General features: G+C 53.4%; 1 protein-coding gene across 6 annotated transcripts; it reads left to right on the forward strand.

Moving 5' to 3' along the window:
• The first annotated feature begins 246 nt into the window (after positions 1 to 246).
• Positions 247 to 14,284, forward strand: GFI1B (growth factor independent 1B transcriptional repressor). 6 transcript variants are annotated; one of them, XM_033195107.1, is made up of 8 exons: positions 247 to 388; positions 892 to 1,269; positions 9,423 to 9,542; positions 10,039 to 10,176; positions 10,936 to 11,207; positions 11,799 to 11,936; positions 12,429 to 12,660; positions 13,461 to 14,282. In XM_033195107.1, the coding sequence occupies exons 3-8, from the start codon at positions 9,443 to 9,445 to the stop codon at positions 13,637 to 13,639; spliced, it is 1,059 nt and encodes a 352-aa protein (XP_033050998.1). In that variant the 5' UTR covers positions 247 to 388; positions 892 to 1,269; positions 9,423 to 9,442; the 3' UTR covers positions 13,640 to 14,282. The 6 variants fall into 6 exon arrangements, with proteins under 6 accessions (XP_033050998.1, XP_033051037.1, XP_033051006.1 ...); XM_033195146.1 differs by having other exon boundaries at positions 248 to 388; positions 12,495 to 12,660; positions 13,461 to 14,284; XM_033195115.1 differs by having other exon boundaries at positions 294 to 523.
• The last annotated feature ends 4,733 nt before the right edge of the window (positions 14,285 to 19,017 follow it).

Below are 19,017 nucleotides of genomic sequence, written 5' to 3' on the forward strand. Positions count from 1 at the left end.
AAAGCAGTCTAACAGTGCTCTGTTTGTGGCGTTCTCATCTTATGCAAAACCTCCTGAAATAAATCAGTCATCCTGCAAGCGGGAGGAGGCGGGGGCCAGAGGAGGAGGGAGAAGGTGGGGAGCCAGGAGATGGGATGCCCTGCCAAATGGGAAGAAATGCCCCAGCCGGCTCAGCCAAGCTTTCCCGCCGCCACTCCCCGCCCCCCCCATCAATGGGACACCCCAGAGGCCCCCATTGGCCTCCTCATCACTTTGTCTGCCACCAGAGGGCGGCACACGCGGGCTCTGGCACCTGGCCTTCAATCTGTATGGCAGCTTCAGCAGGCCAAGTGTCTCCTGGCCTCCGAACTCACTGCCACACCTCCACGGTGCCTCTACCCTCTCAAAGGTCATATCTGGGGGAAATGCAAATTTGATGTTCCTTCTGAAATGTGACCTCTGCAAGGACAAGGGGGGCCTCTATGAATGTGGCCGGCTCGGGAAGTAGGGACTTTGCACAAGCCTGGCTCTCACAAGCCTCAGGGTGCTGAACTTGGGGAGGGAGAGATGGGAGGAGGGAGAGAGGAGGGAGGCAGGGAAAAACGGAAAAAAAAGGAGGGAGGAAAAGAGGGAAGAGAGAGAGAGGAGAGGAGGAGAGGGAGGGAGGGAAGGAAGGAAGGAGGGAGGAAGAAGGAAAATAAGGAAGGGAAGGAAGAAGGGAGGGAGGAAGAAAGGAAGGAGGAAGAGAAGGAAGGAAAAGGAGGGAAGGAATAAAAAAGGCAAGAGAAAAGAAAGAAGAAAAAACCAAAGAGCCATGACTTCTCTCTGCAAAATCGAGTTTTATAAGTTAGTACTTTTTTAACTTTAATTTTTAAAATTTAATAATTTAGCCATCACTTTCTTTTTGTGCAGATGTTATTCAAAATTTCCAGCAAAATTCTGAATTGCTCTGCAGAGAGAAAGCCCTCCTCTCCAAGTGTCGAGGGTTAGAAATGAGAATTCGAAGTCTTGAGTCCTGGAAAGTTTTGATAAGCAAATACGGCTGAGCTCCCGCGCTCTCTTCATTGGCTGCTTCTTCACCGCCAGATTTTGACACAAATAATCAGATTGAAAATCAGGGAGGGGAACAGAAGAGGAAAAACACACAGAGAGACAGAGAAAAAAGGAGAAGTATCTATCTGTGCAAAGAGTCACACAGTTGACAGAGCGGAGGCCAGTCCCGAGACAGGTTTTGCAGTTCCCACCTCGGGAAGCTCCGGCAGAACCCAGGCGAGGGACAGCTCCGGGCAGGTGAGTGCTGGAGGATGCGTTTCTGCGCTTTTCTTTTGAAATGTGCCTGCGCGCCGCAGGTGGCTTTGCAGCAGGTTCCCTGGCTCCTCCTGCAGTCTTAGGAAGGGTGAGGTGGGCTGGAAAAGCTCTGGAAGGCAAGGAGCCAAGGGAGAAACAGGGTGAGGACGTAACCTCATCTGAGACACTCTGCTAGAAATTGCACCTTTGCTGGCTGTGCAGAAACACTTTTCAAAACTTGATTTCAGGCTGACAGACGTCACCTTTGGGCACAAAGTCATACCCATAACCCAGCTGTCCCGGGGACCTGGGCAGTGCTCAGGGCGACACACTTCCAAGTGCCTGAGTTGTGTTCCCCCTCGGAGACAGTCCCAGACTGGGGACTTAACTAAAGTTCCTGGGACACGTTTTTTTTTTTTTTTTTTTTTTTGTTGTTGTTGTTGTTTTGTTTTGGTTTTTGGTTTTTGGTTTTTTTTTTTTTTTTTGAGACGGAGTCTCACTCTGTCGCCCAGGGTGGAGCACAGTGGCGCGATCTCACTGAAACCTCTGCTTCACAAATTCAAGCAATTCTCATGCCTCAGCCTCCCAAGTAGCTGGGATTACAGGCACGTGTTATGACACCTGGCTAATTTTTGTATTTTTAGTAGAGACGGGTTTCACCATGTTGGCCAGGCTGGTCTCGAACTCTTGACCTCAAATGATCCACCCACCTCGGCCTCCCAAAGTGTTGGGATTACAGGCATTAGCCACTGCGTCCAGCCAATTCCCGGGACACTTTGAGAATCAGGCACTCTCCCCGTCCAGAGCCTACTAAGGGGAGATGACAAGACCGCCCTCTCCCACACACTGCCCAGGCTCCAGGAACAATAGGAAGAACCATGGGGAGGTACTGTTTCAGCTCTCCTTTCCCTGTAGACTGTTGTTAGCCCTTTCCACCTATTTTTGTAGGGAAAAAAAAAAAACAAGTTTAAATGTTAAGGCATCTGGGGAGACATGTTGACTCTAAAATAGGACTTGTAAAGAGGAGGTCTGCAGAATTGACGTGGGTATGTGCCTGTGCACATTTTTCTGGGGAGAAAGTCCACAGCTTTCGTGAGTTCTTAGGGAGCAAATTCAGTTACAATCTGTGGGCGTGAGTCTGGTAGATATTAGAAGCTAGCTGAGCTGCACCTGACCGCCTGGATGCGCCTGCATGTTTCTTAGTAGGCAACAGGTAAAATATTTCTTCCAAGTCTAGCAAAGTGTCAAGTTTCTTGTCCTCAGAAGTGTTGCAGAAGGAATTCTTTGGACAAGAAAATGCACAATTCTCCTTGCTCTTTTTGTCAAATTTTGGTCTTCCTAAAAAGTGTTCTTAGGGAACATTGGAGAGCTATACCTCGTTTAGGTTTGATTAATGGAATCACTCAAAACCAGTGCAGACCGTTGCCACAAAGCTTTAAGGAGGGCAGGGTAGGGTGGGTGGGAATCTTATTGGATAGTACAAGGATTTTCAAAGGCTCTGGGACCAGATGGCTCCAGAATACCCAGGGAAAACAGCCTGATCAAATGGAATTCTTCACTGTCTGTGCCCCAATATCCAGACCCTTGGTTGGAACAGCAGCAAATGCCGCCCCCCTTAGTCTAGAGGGAGGCTTTTCATGTGTTCCTTGCCAGGAATTCAAGCCAATGGGAGCTGCTTTAGTCTATAATATAGAGATGTGCAGAAAGTTTCATTCACTCACTTTTCTTTTTATTTTGATAAAACACACATAACAACATTTACAATTTTAGCCATTTTCAAGTGTACCATTCAACGGTATTAAGTACATTCACATTGCTGTGCGACCGTCACCACCATCCACCCACAGAACTGTTTCATCTCGTAAAGCTGAAACTTCATACCTGTTACACAGTAACTTCCATTCTCTTCCCCTCCCACTGGCAACCTCTATCTTTTTCTGTCTCTACGAAATTGCCTATTTTAGGGGCTCATATAAGGAATCACACAGTATCTGTCCTTTTGTGACTGGCCTTGCTTCACTTAGCATAAATCCTTCAGGTTCATCCATGTTGTAGCATGTCCAGCATTTCCTTTCTTTTTAAGGCCAAATAATGTTCAATCATATCGCTAGACCACATTTTGTTTGTTTGTTTGCTTGTCTGAGACGGAGTCTGTTGCAAGGCTGGAGTGTAATGGTGCGATCTTGGCTCACTGCAACCTCTGCCTCCCCGGTTCAAGCGATTCTCCTACCTCAGCCTCCTGAGTAGCTGGGCTTACAGGCACCCACCACCACACCTGGTTGATTTTTGTATTTTTAGCAGAGGCAGGGTTTCGCCACGTTGGCCAGGCTGGTCTCGAACTCCTGACCTCAGGCGATCTGCCCACCTCGGGCTCCTAAAGTGCTGGGATTACAGGCGTGAGCCACTCAGAGAGGCCATAGACCACATGTTGTTCGGGCATTCATCTGCCATGAACACCTGGCTTGCTTCCACCTTTTGCCTATTGTGAATAGTGCTGCTATAAACATGAGTATGCAAATATCTATTTGAGTCTCTCCTTCCAATGATTTTGGGTCTATACCCAGAAGTAGATTCACTCCCTTTTGACATTGCATTCTCTGAGCTTTGGAGGAGACATGTGAGAACTCCTAAATTTCAAATAAAAATAATGGTTTAGACCAGCCTAGGCAACATGGCAAAACCCCGTCTCTACAAAAAGTACAAAAATTAGCCAGGTGTGGTGGTGCACACCTATAGTCCCAGCTACTCGAGAAGCTGAGATGGGAGGATCGCTTGGGCCTGGGAGGTGGAGGTTACAATGGGCCAAGATCAAACCACTGCACTGCAGCCCAGGTGACAGAGTGAGACCCTGTCTCAAAATAATAATAATGATGATGATGATGATGATAATGATTACTTTCTGCTGGGGCCCCTGGGCCTGACCCGGGTGCATTTTCCCCTGACTTCTCCTTGGACAAGTCTTGCTGTTTCCCCTTGAGTTTTTTTTTTTTTTTTTTTTTTTTTTTTTTTTTTTTTGAGACAGAGTCTCACTCTGTCACCCAGGCTGGAGTATAGTGGTGCCATCTCGGCTCACCGCAACCTTTGCCTTCTGGGTTCCAGTGATTCTCCTGCCTCAGCCTCCCAAGTAGCTGGAATTACAGGTGTCCACCACCACACCCAGCTAAGTTTTGTATCTTTAGTAAAGACAGGGTTGCCTGTCTTTACCATGTTGGCCAGGCTGGTCTTGAACTCCTGACTTCAGGTGATCCGCCTGCCTTGGCCTCCCAAAGTGCTGCGATTACAGGCATGAGCCACCATGCCCGGCCTCCCTTGAGTCTTTAAACATAAAGGAAGTCAAAAGGGTCCTCTGTAGTTGACCCTGAGAACCAGCTGAGTCTTACCCAACCCTTCCAAAAAGGGAAGCCGAGTGACAAGTCTTTTAGTCAAGGTGGTTCAATCTCTCACTGAAGGTCAACGAATTCTACGTGGGATTTTAGAGCAAAAGGGAAGTTTAGAAATCTCTTAGCCCAACCGTCCCTTTTGAGAGATAGGAAAACCAAGCCCCAGGTTGGTGGCTGATGTGGTCACAAACTCCAGGACCCCAAATCAGACTCAATTCCTTGGGGAACACAAGGGACCTCCTTACAGGGACAGCACAGGCCTGTTGATCCAAGTCCTACTGGAAGTTAGGGCACTGGCTCCTGCCAGGGTGCAGGGTTGCCTGTCTTCAAGAAGCACTGACTGAGATTCTGACTCGGGGTCAGGGGGGCTCTACCAGGATCGGGGGTTATGACGTGATGTTAACAGTGGGCCTCTTTCCGGATGGCCGATACTATCAGGGCCTCTGTTTTATGAAGAAATCCTAAGCTTCTTTCATAATCTCTGCTCTTAGCTCTTTCTCAGAACGGAGTTCGTGTGAATCAAAACCAAGTGGTTGTTAATTAACTACAGTATAGGTGATTGGTTCCTGTTTTTTCTTTAAAAAAAAAAAAAAAAAAAAAACTCTCCTAACAGGGGCCAAAAGGAAGTTCACCAGGTGCATTTGGCCCCTCTGTAAACCGGAAGGCTTGACCGTGGCGTTGGCTGTGTCCCTGTCACTTGCCAAGCTCAGGGGAGAGCACACTGGGGGGAGGCAAGAGAGGGGGTGTGGGGCTCAGGGGAGATCACCAGAGTAGGCATGAGAATCACCTTCCTGAAGCTGGAGAACTCCAGAAGCCAGCCCCACCCTGCTCTGTGCCTAAGTGAAAAGTGCTTGTCCAGGGCTAGTGAGCACTAGAAAGTCTCCTCGTTGTGGCCGTTGGAGTCAGTTGACCTGAGGTCTCCTTGGGCCCTGTGCCCAAATGAAGATCAATGCTTCCTGAAATCTATCCCTGGCCTGGCCCCACTGAAAGTCTTCAGAGCCACGTGGGTCTTTTAGGAGCCTGGAAAAGACTTGGGGGTCAGAGGGTTTGATTTTTCTCGCTTTTTTTTTTTTTGAGACGGTGTCTGGCTCTGTCGCCCAGGCTGAAGTGTGGTGGTGATGCAATCTCAGCTCACTGCAACCTCCGCCTCCCGGGTTCAAGCAATTCTCCTGCCTCAGCCTCCTGAGTAGCTGGGACTATAGCGCGCGCCACCACGCCCAGCTAATTTTTGTATTTTTAGTAGGGACGAGGTTTCACTGTGTTGGCCAGGCTGGTCTTGAACTCCTGATCTCGTGATCTGCCCACCTCGGCCTCCCAAAGTGCTGGGATTACAGGCATGAGCCACCGCGCCCGGCCTGATTTTTCTCCCCTCTTGCCCCAGCACCCCGCATTTCCCTCTGTACTGCAGGTGGTGTTCACCAGGTGCTGTGAGGACCTCTGACAGTGCTGGGTGGCACAGTGGCTCGAGAGTAAAATCCTAACAGGCCAGAAGCCCTGGGTCGGTGTCACTTTCCTCTCTACACCTCAGTTTTCCTACCTGCAACCTGGGAAGACACTGCTTGACACAGGCACGTGAGGGAGTTTCAAACTGCTGTTTTCATCCCTAGCACATCGGCTCCACTCCCCCTGCAGAGAGAAAGCCATGCCGGGCACTGCCCAGCACTTGGCACCCAGTCTGCACGGAGTAACTGCCCACCTCCTGGGCTGAAAGTCAAGAGCATGGAGGCCTGGGGCCAGACAGACCCCAGTCCCGCCCTGCTCACTCTGCCCCAGGGTCCTGAGCCCTCCAGGCCTCGGCTCCTCCTTTATGAAATGGCACAGCAGCAGGACTCAGCATCTGGATTGAGCATCAGGATTAAAGGTGTAATAAACACCTTTAACAGCCGCCTGCCAGAAGGGTTGACCGGCGCCTCCTATCACAGAAGCCTCAGCGAGGACCTTTGGTTCTAGCTGATTTCCTCCTAAATATTATGCGGGAAAAAAGATCATCTTTTGATATTTTGATAGGCAAACCATGCCCCTCACAGGCCCCCTCAAAACAAAGTGTGAGGGGAACCCTGCACCCCCAGCCCTCCTCCTGCTCACTGGGTCCCCTCCTCTCCCCCTAGGGTCTGGCGTCCCCAGGGGCTTTCTTGAAGCATAGAAGAGTTAGAAGCGGGAAGGAAGGGGGGTGTGGGGAGCCCTGGTGAGGGAGGGGGAGGAGGCAAGAGGAGGAAGACGTGTCCCTGGGAGATAAGGCCGTGGGCTGCCCCCGGCCCGAGCCTGTGTTCAGAGAGCCGAGCATCTGACCGCGGGAAGGGACCCCAGAGGGCTTCAAGGTCCTTTCTCCTAATTTTAGAGCTCAGAGAGTACAGGGCCTTGAGCGCGGCCCTGGCTTCGGGGAGCTGCTGCAGCCTTTGGCACAGGGCTCACCCCGTCCTTTGAATGCACCTGCAGTGGGCTGGGTGCTGGGATGCGGGGATGGGCACATGCTGAGCGCCTCCCATGCTCGCTCCTGATGGATAAAGGTCCTTTCTCACTCCCCACAATCCCATGGGGTTGGATTGGGATCCCCATTTAGCAGATATGGCCACTAAGCCTTGGTGATGAGTCTTACAGCAGGCAAGGGCTGGGCCTGAGCTTGGCCCTCTGTGCAGAGCCCCCAGTCCAAACTCTTGATGTCCCCAGGCTCTGGGCCAGGGGGAAGCAGGCCTGGGCACAGTCAGGTCCCTCTTCTGCCTGGCTCTGGGTCATCCCTTTGGGGAAGGGGTGAGTCCCTGGCCCTTTTCCAAGCTGCATTCTCTAATCTCCCACCTCCCACCCTGCTCCTGGACCAAGGCCTTATCGCCCTGGCCCTCACTGCTGTTCTGAAGCAGCTGTGATCCCTTTCCCGCCTTCTCTGGACCCTATCACCCCTGCAGCCTTGCATGGCGGCTGGCCCAAGGGGATGCGGGGTGGGACTCTTCCGAGGCCTCAGGCGTGGGCCTGGTGTTGGTCTGGGTGCAGCATGGGGGCAGAAAAGATAGAGGACCACAAGATGACGCTCTCCAGGAGCCCCCAGGGGAGCCTCACAGGCTGAGTGCAGGGATGTGAACCATTCTGGGGGCCAGCTGGGGCTCTCAGTTCCAGAGGGCTCTGCAGGGGAAGCCAGGAGTCCCGGGGTGGTCAGATTGGTCCAGCCCTGTCACTCCCCGACCCTACCTGGGATGGTCCCCCTGACTGATGTGGTCCTTGGTTTCTTCCCCCACTCCCTGACCGGCGGGGTCAGTAGTGATGCTGGGCTGCCCACGGAAGCTGGGGGATATTCGCCTCTTCTCCTGTGTCCGTGAAACTTCAGGCCTCCAGGTGCAGTGGAGTGGGGGCTCCTCTCAGGTCTTGAGTCCCCCCATCCCATTCCTCAGAGAGAGAAGGCCCCTGTCTCTCTAGGGAACAGAGTCTGGGCCAGGGCTGTGGACAAGGCTCAGCCCTGCTCTGGCAGCAGTGGCTTGTGGCTTGTAGCTTGCAGGAGCACGTGGATTGGCAATGTCCCTTCGTTGCTTCAGCTTCTCTGCCAGAGCTCCCCGTGATGGACACTGAGCACCTGTGATGCCCTTGTCAGCACTGTAAGCCTGGACATCCCCCCCTTACAGCAAAGGGAATAGGCCCAGAGAGGTTAAGTGTCTGTCCCAGATTGCACAGCAAGTGAGCTGAGATTCTAACCCGTGAACCGTTGATTCCAAAACCCAAGCTCAGACCACCTGTTTCTATGGCCTCTGAAGGTGAATCTCACTGGTACCCAAATGTAACTTTCTAGAATTGGGGTCCACCGTGTGTCACCGAGGGAGACCTTAGCCCCTGCCTTTCCTTTTCTACTCCATTGCAGCCCAGATCAGGCCAATGGGAGCAGGCTTGTCTAAGCATTTTCATTCTTTTTTTTTGAAATGGAGTCTCGCTCTGTCACCCAGGCTGGAGTGCAGTGGCCGGATCTCAGCTCACTGCAAGCTCCACCTCCCGGGTTCACGCCCTTCTCCTGCCTCAGCCTCCCAAGTAGCTGGGACTACAGGCGCCCGCCACCTCGCCCAGCTAGTTTTTTGTATTTTTTAGTAGAGACGGGGTTTCACCGGGTTAGCCAGGATGGTCTCGATCTCCTGATCTCGTGATCCACCCGTCTCGGCCTCCCAAAGTGCTGGGATTACAGGCTTGAGCCACCGCGCCCGGCCTGTCTGAGCATTTTCTAGGGGGCGATGCATTTGTTTGCTGGTGAAGGAGCAGTGAGGGAAGTTAGGATTTGTAGCTGCCGTAACAAAATAGCACAAACAGGTGACTTAAAAACAACAGAAATTTATTCTTTCATGGTGCTGGGGTCTAGAAATCCAAAATCGAGGTGTCCACAAAGTGGATTCTTTCTGGAGACTCCAGGGAAGAGTGTTTCGTGCCCCTCTCCGAGCTCTGGCAGCTGTCAGCACTGCCTGGCATTCTCTGGCTGATAGAAGCATCACTCTCTGCTCTGGTGTCACACAACATCCTCCCTGGGTGTCTGTGTCTCTGGGTCCAAATTTCCGTCTTCTTATAAGGACACTAGTCGTCTTGGATTGAGGGTCCATCCGAACCCGGAATGACCTCGTCATAAGTTGGTTACATCTGCAAAGACACACTATTACTCATAAGGTCACATTCACAGGTTCTGGGTGGACATGAACTTTGGGGCCCACTCTTTAAGCCAGTAGAGCTGGTGTTTGAGCTCAGGAGGAGGTTCTGAGATATGGGGGGTATTGTTCTCTTGTCCTTCTCAACCGCTCCCATCCCTCCCTCTTGCAGGTGTGGGGTGCACACGGAAAATGCCACGCTCCTTCCTGGTGAAGAGCAAGAAGGCTCACACCTACCACCAGCCCCGTGTGCAGGAGGATGAACCACTCTGGTCTCCTGCCCTTACCCCGGGTGAGTCAGAGCCAAAGCTGGTGCCCTGCTGCACTCACCGGGGGCTTTCTGCTCTGTGTGATGGGGGTGCAGCAGCGTCCCTCCTGCAGCAGCCTCTTCTTCCAAGTCTGGAAGCAGGAGTGCAGTAAATGGGGGTTGCAGATGAAAGGAGTAGATGAATGAATGATGCCCTCGTCCCTTCTGCCCTGTTGGGGAGATGAGAGTGTCGGGTTGGAGCCGGTACTCAGTTACTGACATGTGGGGCCTCACTGGAGGCTCAATCTAGGGCTGGAGTTGGGTTGCTCAGAAAAACAGACTGGTCCAAAGTCTTCCCCAGGGTCTCCTCCTGGCCTCTTCTCGACCCCCTGCCCTGGGCAGAGCCCGGGACTATAAGCCGCCAGAAGCAGCTGCAAGTGGATCTGGGCCTCCTCCTCCTAGGGAGGGTGTGCCCTCCTTGCTCCCTCTGGGCTTCCCAGAAGCTGCGGCTATTGATGCTGATGGTCCTATCTCCCTACAGTGCCCAGAGACCAGGCCCCGAGCAATGGCCCTGTCCTTAGCACCCTATTCCCAAACCAGTGCCTGGACTGGACCAACTTCAAACGAGAGCCGGAGCTGGAGCAGGACCAGAACTTGGCCAGGATGGCCCCGGCGCCAGGTACCCAGCTGCGACCCTCTGCCATTCCCCAGGGAGTGCCAAGGGGAGGAAGGATGAAGGGACTCTTGCAGCACAGCCCCTTGGGGCCCTGGAGTCAGGAAGGACCCACAAAGTCACTGGATGCAGCCCAGGCTCTGTGGCTTCCGCTCGGGCCTCCCAGACAGGCAGCTAATTCCCAGATGTGGGTTAGATGGGGGAAGAGGTAAGAAGCAGCAGCTGGGCCGGTCCATGCAAGGGGTGAGGTGGGCACTCTGGAGTGAGAGTGGGGGTGTTTCTGGACTGGAAAAGCTGAGGAGCCACAGGGACACAGACATCCCCAGCAGTAAGTATTTGGGTTGACACCCTGAAACCCTCCGCATGAGGTGATGAAGGTGATAGTGGGTGGTGGGAAGTGGGTGCCCTGTGTTTATTTTATTTCATTTTATTTTTTGAGACACAGTCTCACTCTGTTGCCCAGACTGGAGTGCAGTGGCACGATCTCAGCTCACTGCAACCTCTGCCTCCCTGGTTCAAGTGATTCTCCTGCCTCATCCTCCCTAGTAGCTGGGATTATAGGTGTGAGCCACCACACTTGGCTAATTTTTGTATTTTTTGGTAGAGACAGGGTTTCACCATGTTGGTCCGGCCGGTCTCAAACTCCTGACCTCAAGTGATCCTCCTGCCTTGGCCTCCCAAAGTGCTGGAATTGCAGGCGTGAGCCACCGTGCCCAGCCCCCTGTGTTTAAATGAGTAACCAGGCATGTGTCCCTATCTCCACAGAGGGCCCCATTGTGCTGTCCCGACCCCAGGATGGGGACTCTCCACTGTCCGACTCACCCCCATTCTACAAGCCCAGCTTCTCCTGGGACATCCTGGCCTCAACGTATGGCCACAGCTACCGGCAGGCCCCCTCCACCATGCAGTCAGCCTTCCTGGAGCACTCCGTCAGCCTGTACGGCAATCCTCTGGTGCCCAGCACCGAGCCCGCCTTGGACTTCAGCCTCCGCTACTCCCCGGGCATGGACGCGTACCACTGTGTGAAGTGCAACAAGGTGGGCAGTGAGGGGTGTGGGTGGGCACCTGGGCCCTGCTCTGTGCACTCCCTCTCAGCACACTGGCAGCTCTGGGTGTTCCCTGTGCTGTGAACCTTGGGACTCTGGTGGGATTAATGATCAAAGCGTTTACCCTCATCACCATTCATTGAGCTCTGACCATGTGCCTGGCCCTGTGCTAAGCAGTTGACAGGCATGAGTGCCAGGAGGCAGATGAAGGGTTAAGGTTCAGAGAGGTTAAGTCACTTCCAGGATCAGACAGCAAGTAGCTATCAGAACCAGCATTCAAACCCAGCTCTGGTCAACTCCCAACTCTTAACCACCGGGCTATTCAGCCTCTAGAGGAGGCAAGGAGGGGGCTCCAGATCCACTCTCTCACACCCAACTTTGTAGATGGGAGACTGAGCCACAGAGAGGAAAAGGGACCTCCCTGGGTCACACAGCAAACAAGTAGCAGAACTGGCAATCCAGTGTCCCTTCCTCTGTGCACCCTGCCTTGGCCAGAGCTGGGCATGGAAGAGACCATGGGACCCTAGGCCTGTTCCCCTCTCTGCAGCCCCCAGTGGCCTCACACGCTGCCCCTGCTCCCAGGTCTTCTCCACCCCTCACGGGCTCGAAGTGCATGTGCGACGCTCCCATAGTGGGACCCGGCCCTTCGCCTGTGACGTCTGCGGCAAAACCTTCGGCCACGCTGTGAGCCTGGAGCAGCACACGCATGTCCACTCCCAGGTGGGCACCTGGCCCAGCGCGGGACTCCCAGCCCCACTCCTTTTCTGTGCTTCCCCAGGGAGCCTGGGGGCTGCGGCTGGGTCCCTCCCCCTGCTCCTGGGGGTGATACAGATTGGGAGGGGTCCCCTAGTACCCACCTCCCTGAATCTGGGTCTCCAACACCTGCCGTTAACAGATTTCCTACCCTTAACTAAACCACTGTGCGGACCTCAACCATCCCTGCCTCAAGGAACTCACTCTGGGTTAATGGTCAGGAAATGTGAACCCCTAAAAAACCTCTGAGATCAGTCAGCCCATCAGTCAATCAACAAACATTTATTGAGTTTTATTTTAAGCGGTATACCGTGAAGATTACAAGGAAAAAATCCCACAGGAGGCCAACGAGACTCCAAGCCCCAGTTTCACCTCAGAGGCAAAGATGAGGGGTTCCCGGGTCCTGCTCCTCCAGGCCCTATCCTCGAGGCCACCCCAATGGAGTGTCCTATTTCGCAGGGGATCCCGGCCGGGTCCAGTCCTGCGCCTGCGCCTGATCCCCCGGGGCCTCGTTTCCTCCGGCAGGAGCGCAGCTTCGAGTGCCGCATGTGCGGCAAGGCCTTCAAGCGCTCGTCCACGCTGTCCACCCACCTGCTCATCCACTCAGACACGCGGCCCTACCCCTGCCAGTTCTGCGGCAAGCGTTTCCACCAGAAGTCAGACATGAAGAAACACACCTACATCCACACAGGTGAGTGAGTCTCACCTGCCTGCGCTCCCTGGGCAGAGCACCCCCACCTTTCCCTGAGAGATGCATCAGAGGCCCCCAGCGTGAGGCTGGGAGTGGGGTCTAGTTACAAAGTCGAAGGCCACTGATGATGGAGGGCTGCGCGCCTGTGCTGCTTAAGTGCATTTAATGCATGGAAAAATTACAGGACGGAAACAGCAAAATCTCAACACTGGTGATCTCATGGCAGAAGTGAGACTAGCAGTTAAATTGCTCATTCATTTGTTCGCTCATTCACTCACTTGCTCATTCATTTGTTCATTCATTTGCTCATTTATTCACACATTGGCTCACTCGTTTGCTCATTCATTTGTTCACTCATTCATTCATTTGCTCATTCATTTGTTCACTCATTCGTTCACTCATTCTCTCACTTATTTGCTCATTCCTTTGTTCACTCATTCATTTGCTTATTCATTTGTTCACTCATTCATTCATTCATTTGCTCATTCATTCCCTCCTTGCTATTAGCTGAGTGCCTCTTTTGTGCCAGGTGTACCAGACTTGGAAATGTGTTGATAAACAAGATGACTCGGCTGCTGCCCCTAACCACCCTATAATCCAGTAGGGGTGGGAGGAGGGTGCAAGTTGTGTCTTTGCTTCTCTCTCCTTTCTAATTATTTTCTAAAGTGAATGTGAGTTGGCCACGAGAGAAAACATAGGGAGTTACTGGAAAATGAACCCGGGGGCGGGGCAGTGGAGCGGCAGGCCTGGTGAAGAGGCCCTGACCCCGCCCTTGCTGTGCTGCGCTCCCCTCCCTGCAGGTGAGAAGCCGCACAAGTGCCAGGTGTGCGGAAAGGCCTTCAGCCAGAGCTCCAACCTTATCACCCACAGCCGCAAGCACACAGGCTTCAAGCCCTTCAGCTGTGAGCTGTGCACCAAAGGCTTCCAGCGCAAGGTGGACCTGCGGCGGCACCGCGAGAGCCAGCACAATCTCAAGTGAGGCTGCGCCGGCTCCCAGCTCCTGGCCAGCCTGCCCTGCGGTCCTGTCACCTGGAGGCCAGCCTCTCATGCCCAAATCTCCAGTGTCCTGGAGGTGGGACTGGACAGGAGTCTTCCAGCTTGTTTTGAGACTCACAAAATTGTTGTGCCACCTTGGGCAAGTCACTCTCCTTCTCTGGATCAACATTTCTCCTGCTGCCAAGTATGGGAGCCTGGCTGGGTCTTTCTGAACAGAAGGTGTTTCCAGGTGTGCTCAGGCGCCTTCCTCTAGCAGAGCACAGAAAGCTAGAATACCCCCAGGGAGACAGGGATGCGGAGAATAGACGACCAGAGCTAGGACTCACAGACAGACCCTCTGCCTGCCTGCTGCCCACTGAGCTGGGACCTGGTCACCTTGGATTTTAGCGGGCCTCTTTCTGGCTGCAATGGCCAGAGTCGGAGCTGCCTCCCACCCCAGACAGAGGCCTGGCACCCCCTCTGCTTCGGCCAGATGTGCTGGCTGACCCTGACTTCCGACCAGCACTCAGCTGGCCACTGAGGATTCCAGCTCTACAACCAGGCCATGAGGCTGGAGAAACTGGCAGTTAGTGCTGTCAAAAGCCTGTTCTCTCAATTGCTGTCAATAAAATTAAAGATACAGATTTGCCGTCATGTGACCAGCATTAATTGCCTATGAGGTCCAGGGTACTGCACGGGGCTTTGGGGGATGATGGGGGGAGGCTTGAGGAGCAGAGAAAGCTATGGAGGCACTCATAGGCAAGTTGTGGAGACCAGTATTCAGCCCCCACGTGCACAGACCCACTGAAGAGCCGGTAGCAAGCAGAAGGGGCCCATGCGACAAGACCACAGCGGGGGGCAAGGCTAGTGCAGCTGGGGCGGTATCCGTTTCCTGTGGCTGCTGTGACAAATGACCACAAACTTAGTGGCTTCAAACAACACACACTTATTCTCTTACAATTCTAGAGCCAGAAACTCAAAATGAGTCTCATGGGGCTAAATCAAGGTGTTAGCAGGACTGCGTTCCTACAGGAGGCTCCCAGGAGGGTCTGTTTTCCTGTCCCTTTCACCTTCCCAAGGCCGTCTGTATTCCTCTGATCTTGGCCCCTTCCTCTGCCTTCAAAGCGCATCACTCGGACCTCTGCTTCTGCCTCCATCTCTGTCTTCTGCCTTCGACCTGCTTACCTCTCTCTTATAAGGACGCTTCTGATTACACTGAGCTCAGGTATAAATCGTCCCATCTCAAGATCCTGAACGTAATCACTGTGGTCAGCTAAATAATGACCGCAAAGACGATATCTACATCCTAAGCCTGGAACTTGTGAGCGGGACGTTATAGGGCAAAAGGTCCTAAACCCGGAACCTGTGAGTGTAACGTTATAGGGCAAAAGGGACTTTGCAGGTGTGATGAAGTGAAGCCTGGTGCTGCACCTGTCTAGCTGTGTGACTTCAGGTGAGTTCCTGAACCTCTCTGGGGCTCAGCTTCCTCCTCTGTATAATGGTAAACACAGCAGTCCCTTCCACCGATTCGCTGAGACCATTCTTACAAAGTGGCATGAAGGGCCAGCCCAGCATGTAGTAAGTGCTGCCGAGTTGTGAACATCCCTTTTTGAAGTCCTGTCCATCCCACAAGGCCCACTTAGCCGTCTCCTCCATGAAGCTTCCCTCGGTCATCCAGCCAGGAGGTCTTCTCTCTCCTCTGATACGGAGAAACTCAGTCTCCTTGTTTACAGCTTAGGAGCCATTGAATGTGGAATGCAATTATGTGTGGATAACTTCAGGAGGTCTTCTGTCTGAGCTCCAGCCGCACCCACCCCCCTCCATCCCGCACCAATCCTGTGCCTGGCCCACAGCCATGGACACCTCTGATTGAGCTTGCAGGTACTGAGCTAAGCCAAGGGTTTCCACACATTGTCTCTAACCCACACAACCCTCTACAATGGAATGCCATTCTCCCATTTTACAGATGGGGCAACTGAGGCCAGAGAGGTCAGCCATTAATAAAAAACATAGATATGGGCCAGGCGCTCATGCCTGTAATCCCAGCACTTTGTGAGACCAAGGCGGGCAGATCGCTTGAGGTCAAGAGTTCGAGATCTGCCTGGCCAACACGGTGAAACCCCATCTCTACTCAAAATACAAAAATTAGCTGGGCATGGTGGCACGTGCCTGTAATCCCAGCTACCTGGGAAGCTGAAGCAGGAGAATTGTTTGAACCTGGGAGGTGAAAGTTGCAATGAGCCAAGATTGCACCATTGCACTCCAGCCTGGGCAACAGAGCAAGACTCCATCTCAGAAACAAACAAACAAAAAAATAGATGTGAGGGCTTACCCTTTTCAGGTGTGCTCAGGTGCCTTCCTCTAGCAGAGCACAGAAAGCTAGAATACCCCCAGGGAGACAGGGATGCCGAGAGTAGACCAGAGCTAGGACCCACAGACAGACCCTCTTTCCTAGAGAAAGAAGGATGCTTTCCAAAGAAACGCTGCTATCGTCAGATGGTTTCTGTGTATAGTGTGATTTAGCCTTGGGTTCATGAACCGACTTGTTTAACGTGTATTTGATTGATTGCCAACTTATGAGGCTCAACCTGTCATGAAATGGCAAATGTCCCATGCAAATGCCCAATTCCCATCCATTGTGGACAGCTCAAACCTGGATAAAACTAGAAGCTGTTCACATGGATCATCAGGGGAGTGAAAGACAAGTCTTCACACTCATGTTTGTGGTTGCAGAGAGGCCCACAGAGCTGGCTGGACATGGCTCAGACCCGTTCTGGTGCTCCCCAGGCGTGCGCCACAAGCCTCCGGGGGTTCATTTGCTTTAGACGGAGTAGAGATTACATTGCTCAAATAACTGGGAGGAACTCTGGGTTAACGTTCAGTCTATTGCAACCGCTTCTTAGAGCCTATAACGTGTAAAACACTTGTGTCCATCCCCGAGGGGAGGATTTGGGTGTTCAGTGTTTTCCTAAGGTTAATTTGAGAACCAGAGAGGGAGAGAGGGAGGTTGGCCTAGTTGCCCAAAGTCACGCAGCAGGCAAAGGCACAGCTGGGATGAGAAACTGACTCTGAGTTGAGGCTATCTTTTTGGAGCCTGTGTACCCTCCCTCCCACTGAGACCCAAAAGTGTTTCTTCCAGGTCTCTCCTGTGGTGTGCAAGGGGCTTAGGGCCCCCAAGAGGAATGGGACTCTCACCCACCCCCAGGCTCTGCATTTGGCTGGGCAGAACTCTGACATCCATTCCCTGTCAGAGGCTCTTCCTGTTTCCTTTAGCCAGAATTCCCCTAAGCAAACCTGTCAGGTGAGTGGGGTGGGCTCAGGGCTTGGGATTTGCATGGGAGGGTGATCTACCCTCCTCAGCAAGCTCCCTGTGGGTGTCCTGTCTTGAAATCCAGCTCTTGAAATCAGGAGAAGAGGGACCCTGGTGGCCAGAGCATCAGAGCCAGCAAAGCCTTAGAAACCACCTGTTTCCATCTCTCCTCCTGTCCAGGAGGACAGTGAAGCCCAGCAAGGGGGAAGGGCCTTGCCCAAAGCCACACTTCTGGAGCCAGGCCTGGAATGGGCTCTTGACTCATCTCTTACACACACATGCACACACACACCGATTGGGAGCTGCTTTGCATACTCCCTGTTTGCTAAACAAAACCAAACCAATATCAGGATTTCAGCCACTTCGGCAGCAGGGCGGGGCAAGGCGGAGGAGCTGAGCTGTGAGGGGAAGCCAAACAATGTTCCTTCTTCGTCGACTGAGGTTTGGTGAGATCGAGATTAAGCTTGTCGGGCTCCTCCAGGGAGTGGGTGTGTGGGGTGGCGCCAGAGGGAGGCCACAGCAGCCTCAGAGCAGTGGGGGCTGGAACCCCATTTGCATATCGCAGAGAAAGAGGGCAGGTAGTGAGGAAGCCTGTGACACCTGCGTCCAGGGGAAGACTGCAATGGCTGGAAGGCTTGGCTTGGGCTTCCTGGCCCTGCTGAGGCAGTGGATTGGAGCTTGGGGGTTGGTCTTAGCCAGAGGGCGGTGCTGCTGACCCTTCCTCATCCCTGAGAAGCTGCTGCGGGATGGCCTCATGTGCAGAGCTGGGAACCCCCAGGAGAAGGCAGCCCTGAAGAAAATATGCAGATGGGCCCCAGTGGGAGCGGAGTTCCCTGGATCTTCCGTCTCCTTCTGGAAGCAGAGGCTATGCCCGTGACACCGGGGTGGAGAGGTGGCCCAGGAGGTGCTGTGGGCACCACCCATCTGCAGTCTGTGATTTCAGGGGAGTTCAAGCTCCCCCACCAATTCTCCACTTCCCATCGGCTCCCTGCGGCTGACTACCTGGCCTGCAGTTCCTGCCACCGGAATTGCAATGTGACCTGGAAGGCACTGTCCAGCCCTGTGGAGACGGCCCATGGCTTCCATGTGCCACACAAGGAAACAGAGGCCCAGAGAGGAGAGGTGCTAGCCCAAGGTCACATTGCCACTAACAGCAAAGTACGACAGAACTCAGGTTTTCCAGCCCCAATCCAGTGGCCTTCCCAGCAGGGCCTCTGGGTTGCTTGACTCCAGGGGACTCCATGTACATAGAATATGGTGCAAATGGTGTTGGTGGGGTGGCTGGCCTGAAGGGCTCCTTAGACTGTGGCACTGACGTCCTGCTTCCAAGGATTGGATGGGGACACGTGAGACCTCAGGATGCTGCTGGTGACATGACCTGGAATATCAGTTTACTCCATGGTAATTAACAAAACCAATATTTTAATATCAAAACTAACCAGCCACATTAGGGAGTGGAATGCAACATCTGAATTAATTTTCAGATAAAATGTCCTGTTCGTGGTGACAGCTTCAAGCTACACTGCAGGCCCTGCACTCTGCATTCCCTCTGGATGCAGGAGAAGCCCCTCTTCCAAGCAGGCCACATCCCACAGGGCAACCAGGCCCAGGGCCAGGGCCTCCTGAGGGACAGACTGAGAGGTGCCCAGGAAGCCCTCCATGGAAATCACTGATAAGGATGGAAATGCATGTCCCAGGGTGAGCCTGGAGAGTTGTGCGTGTGTGCACTCACACACGTGTGTTGGCCCCAGCCTGTCTCTATCTGCCCATGGCTGGAGTGAGCTGGCCTGGAAGCAGGGGTGGACAGACCAAGGCAAGGAGGCAAGGACCGGGTACTGGGGCTATAGAGAAGTGGAAGGAAGCAGGGCTCTGTATGATCCAGAAGATCAGGACCTGTCCTGAAGGTTCCCTGGAGATCAGACATCCCCCACCCCATCACCTGGAGAACTGAGCCCCAGCCCCAGCTGCTCACCATGACCTAGCCTTCAGGGCTGACCCCAGTCCCCTGACTTCAAACCCCTCTCTGCAATCCCTGCCCTATGGGGGCTCCCACTCAGTGTGGTGTGGGTGAG

The sequence above is a fragment of the Trachypithecus francoisi genome, unplaced genomic scaffold (assembly GCF_009764315.1).
Source record: "Trachypithecus francoisi isolate TF-2019V2 unplaced genomic scaffold, Tfra_2.0 Contig01585, whole genome shotgun sequence".
In the NCBI taxonomy this organism is placed as follows: Eukaryota; Metazoa; Chordata; class Mammalia; order Primates; family Cercopithecidae; genus Trachypithecus; species Trachypithecus francoisi.

What these genes read in the sequence shown, in the direction of transcription:
- GFI1B (XM_033195107.1), top strand. Translation starts at nt 9,443, where the DNA reads ATGCCACGCTCCTTCCTGGTGAAGAGCAAGAAGGCTCACACCTACCAC. An exon ending in GTCTCCTGCCCTTACCCCGG is followed by an intron (nt 9,543 to 10,038) that starts GTGAGTCAGAGC and finishes ATCTCCCTACAG; the next exon opens with TGCCCAGAGACCAGGCCCCG. An exon ending in CAGGATGGCCCCGGCGCCAG is followed by an intron (nt 10,177 to 10,935) that starts GTACCCAGCTGC and finishes CTATCTCCACAG; the next exon opens with AGGGCCCCATTGTGCTGTCC.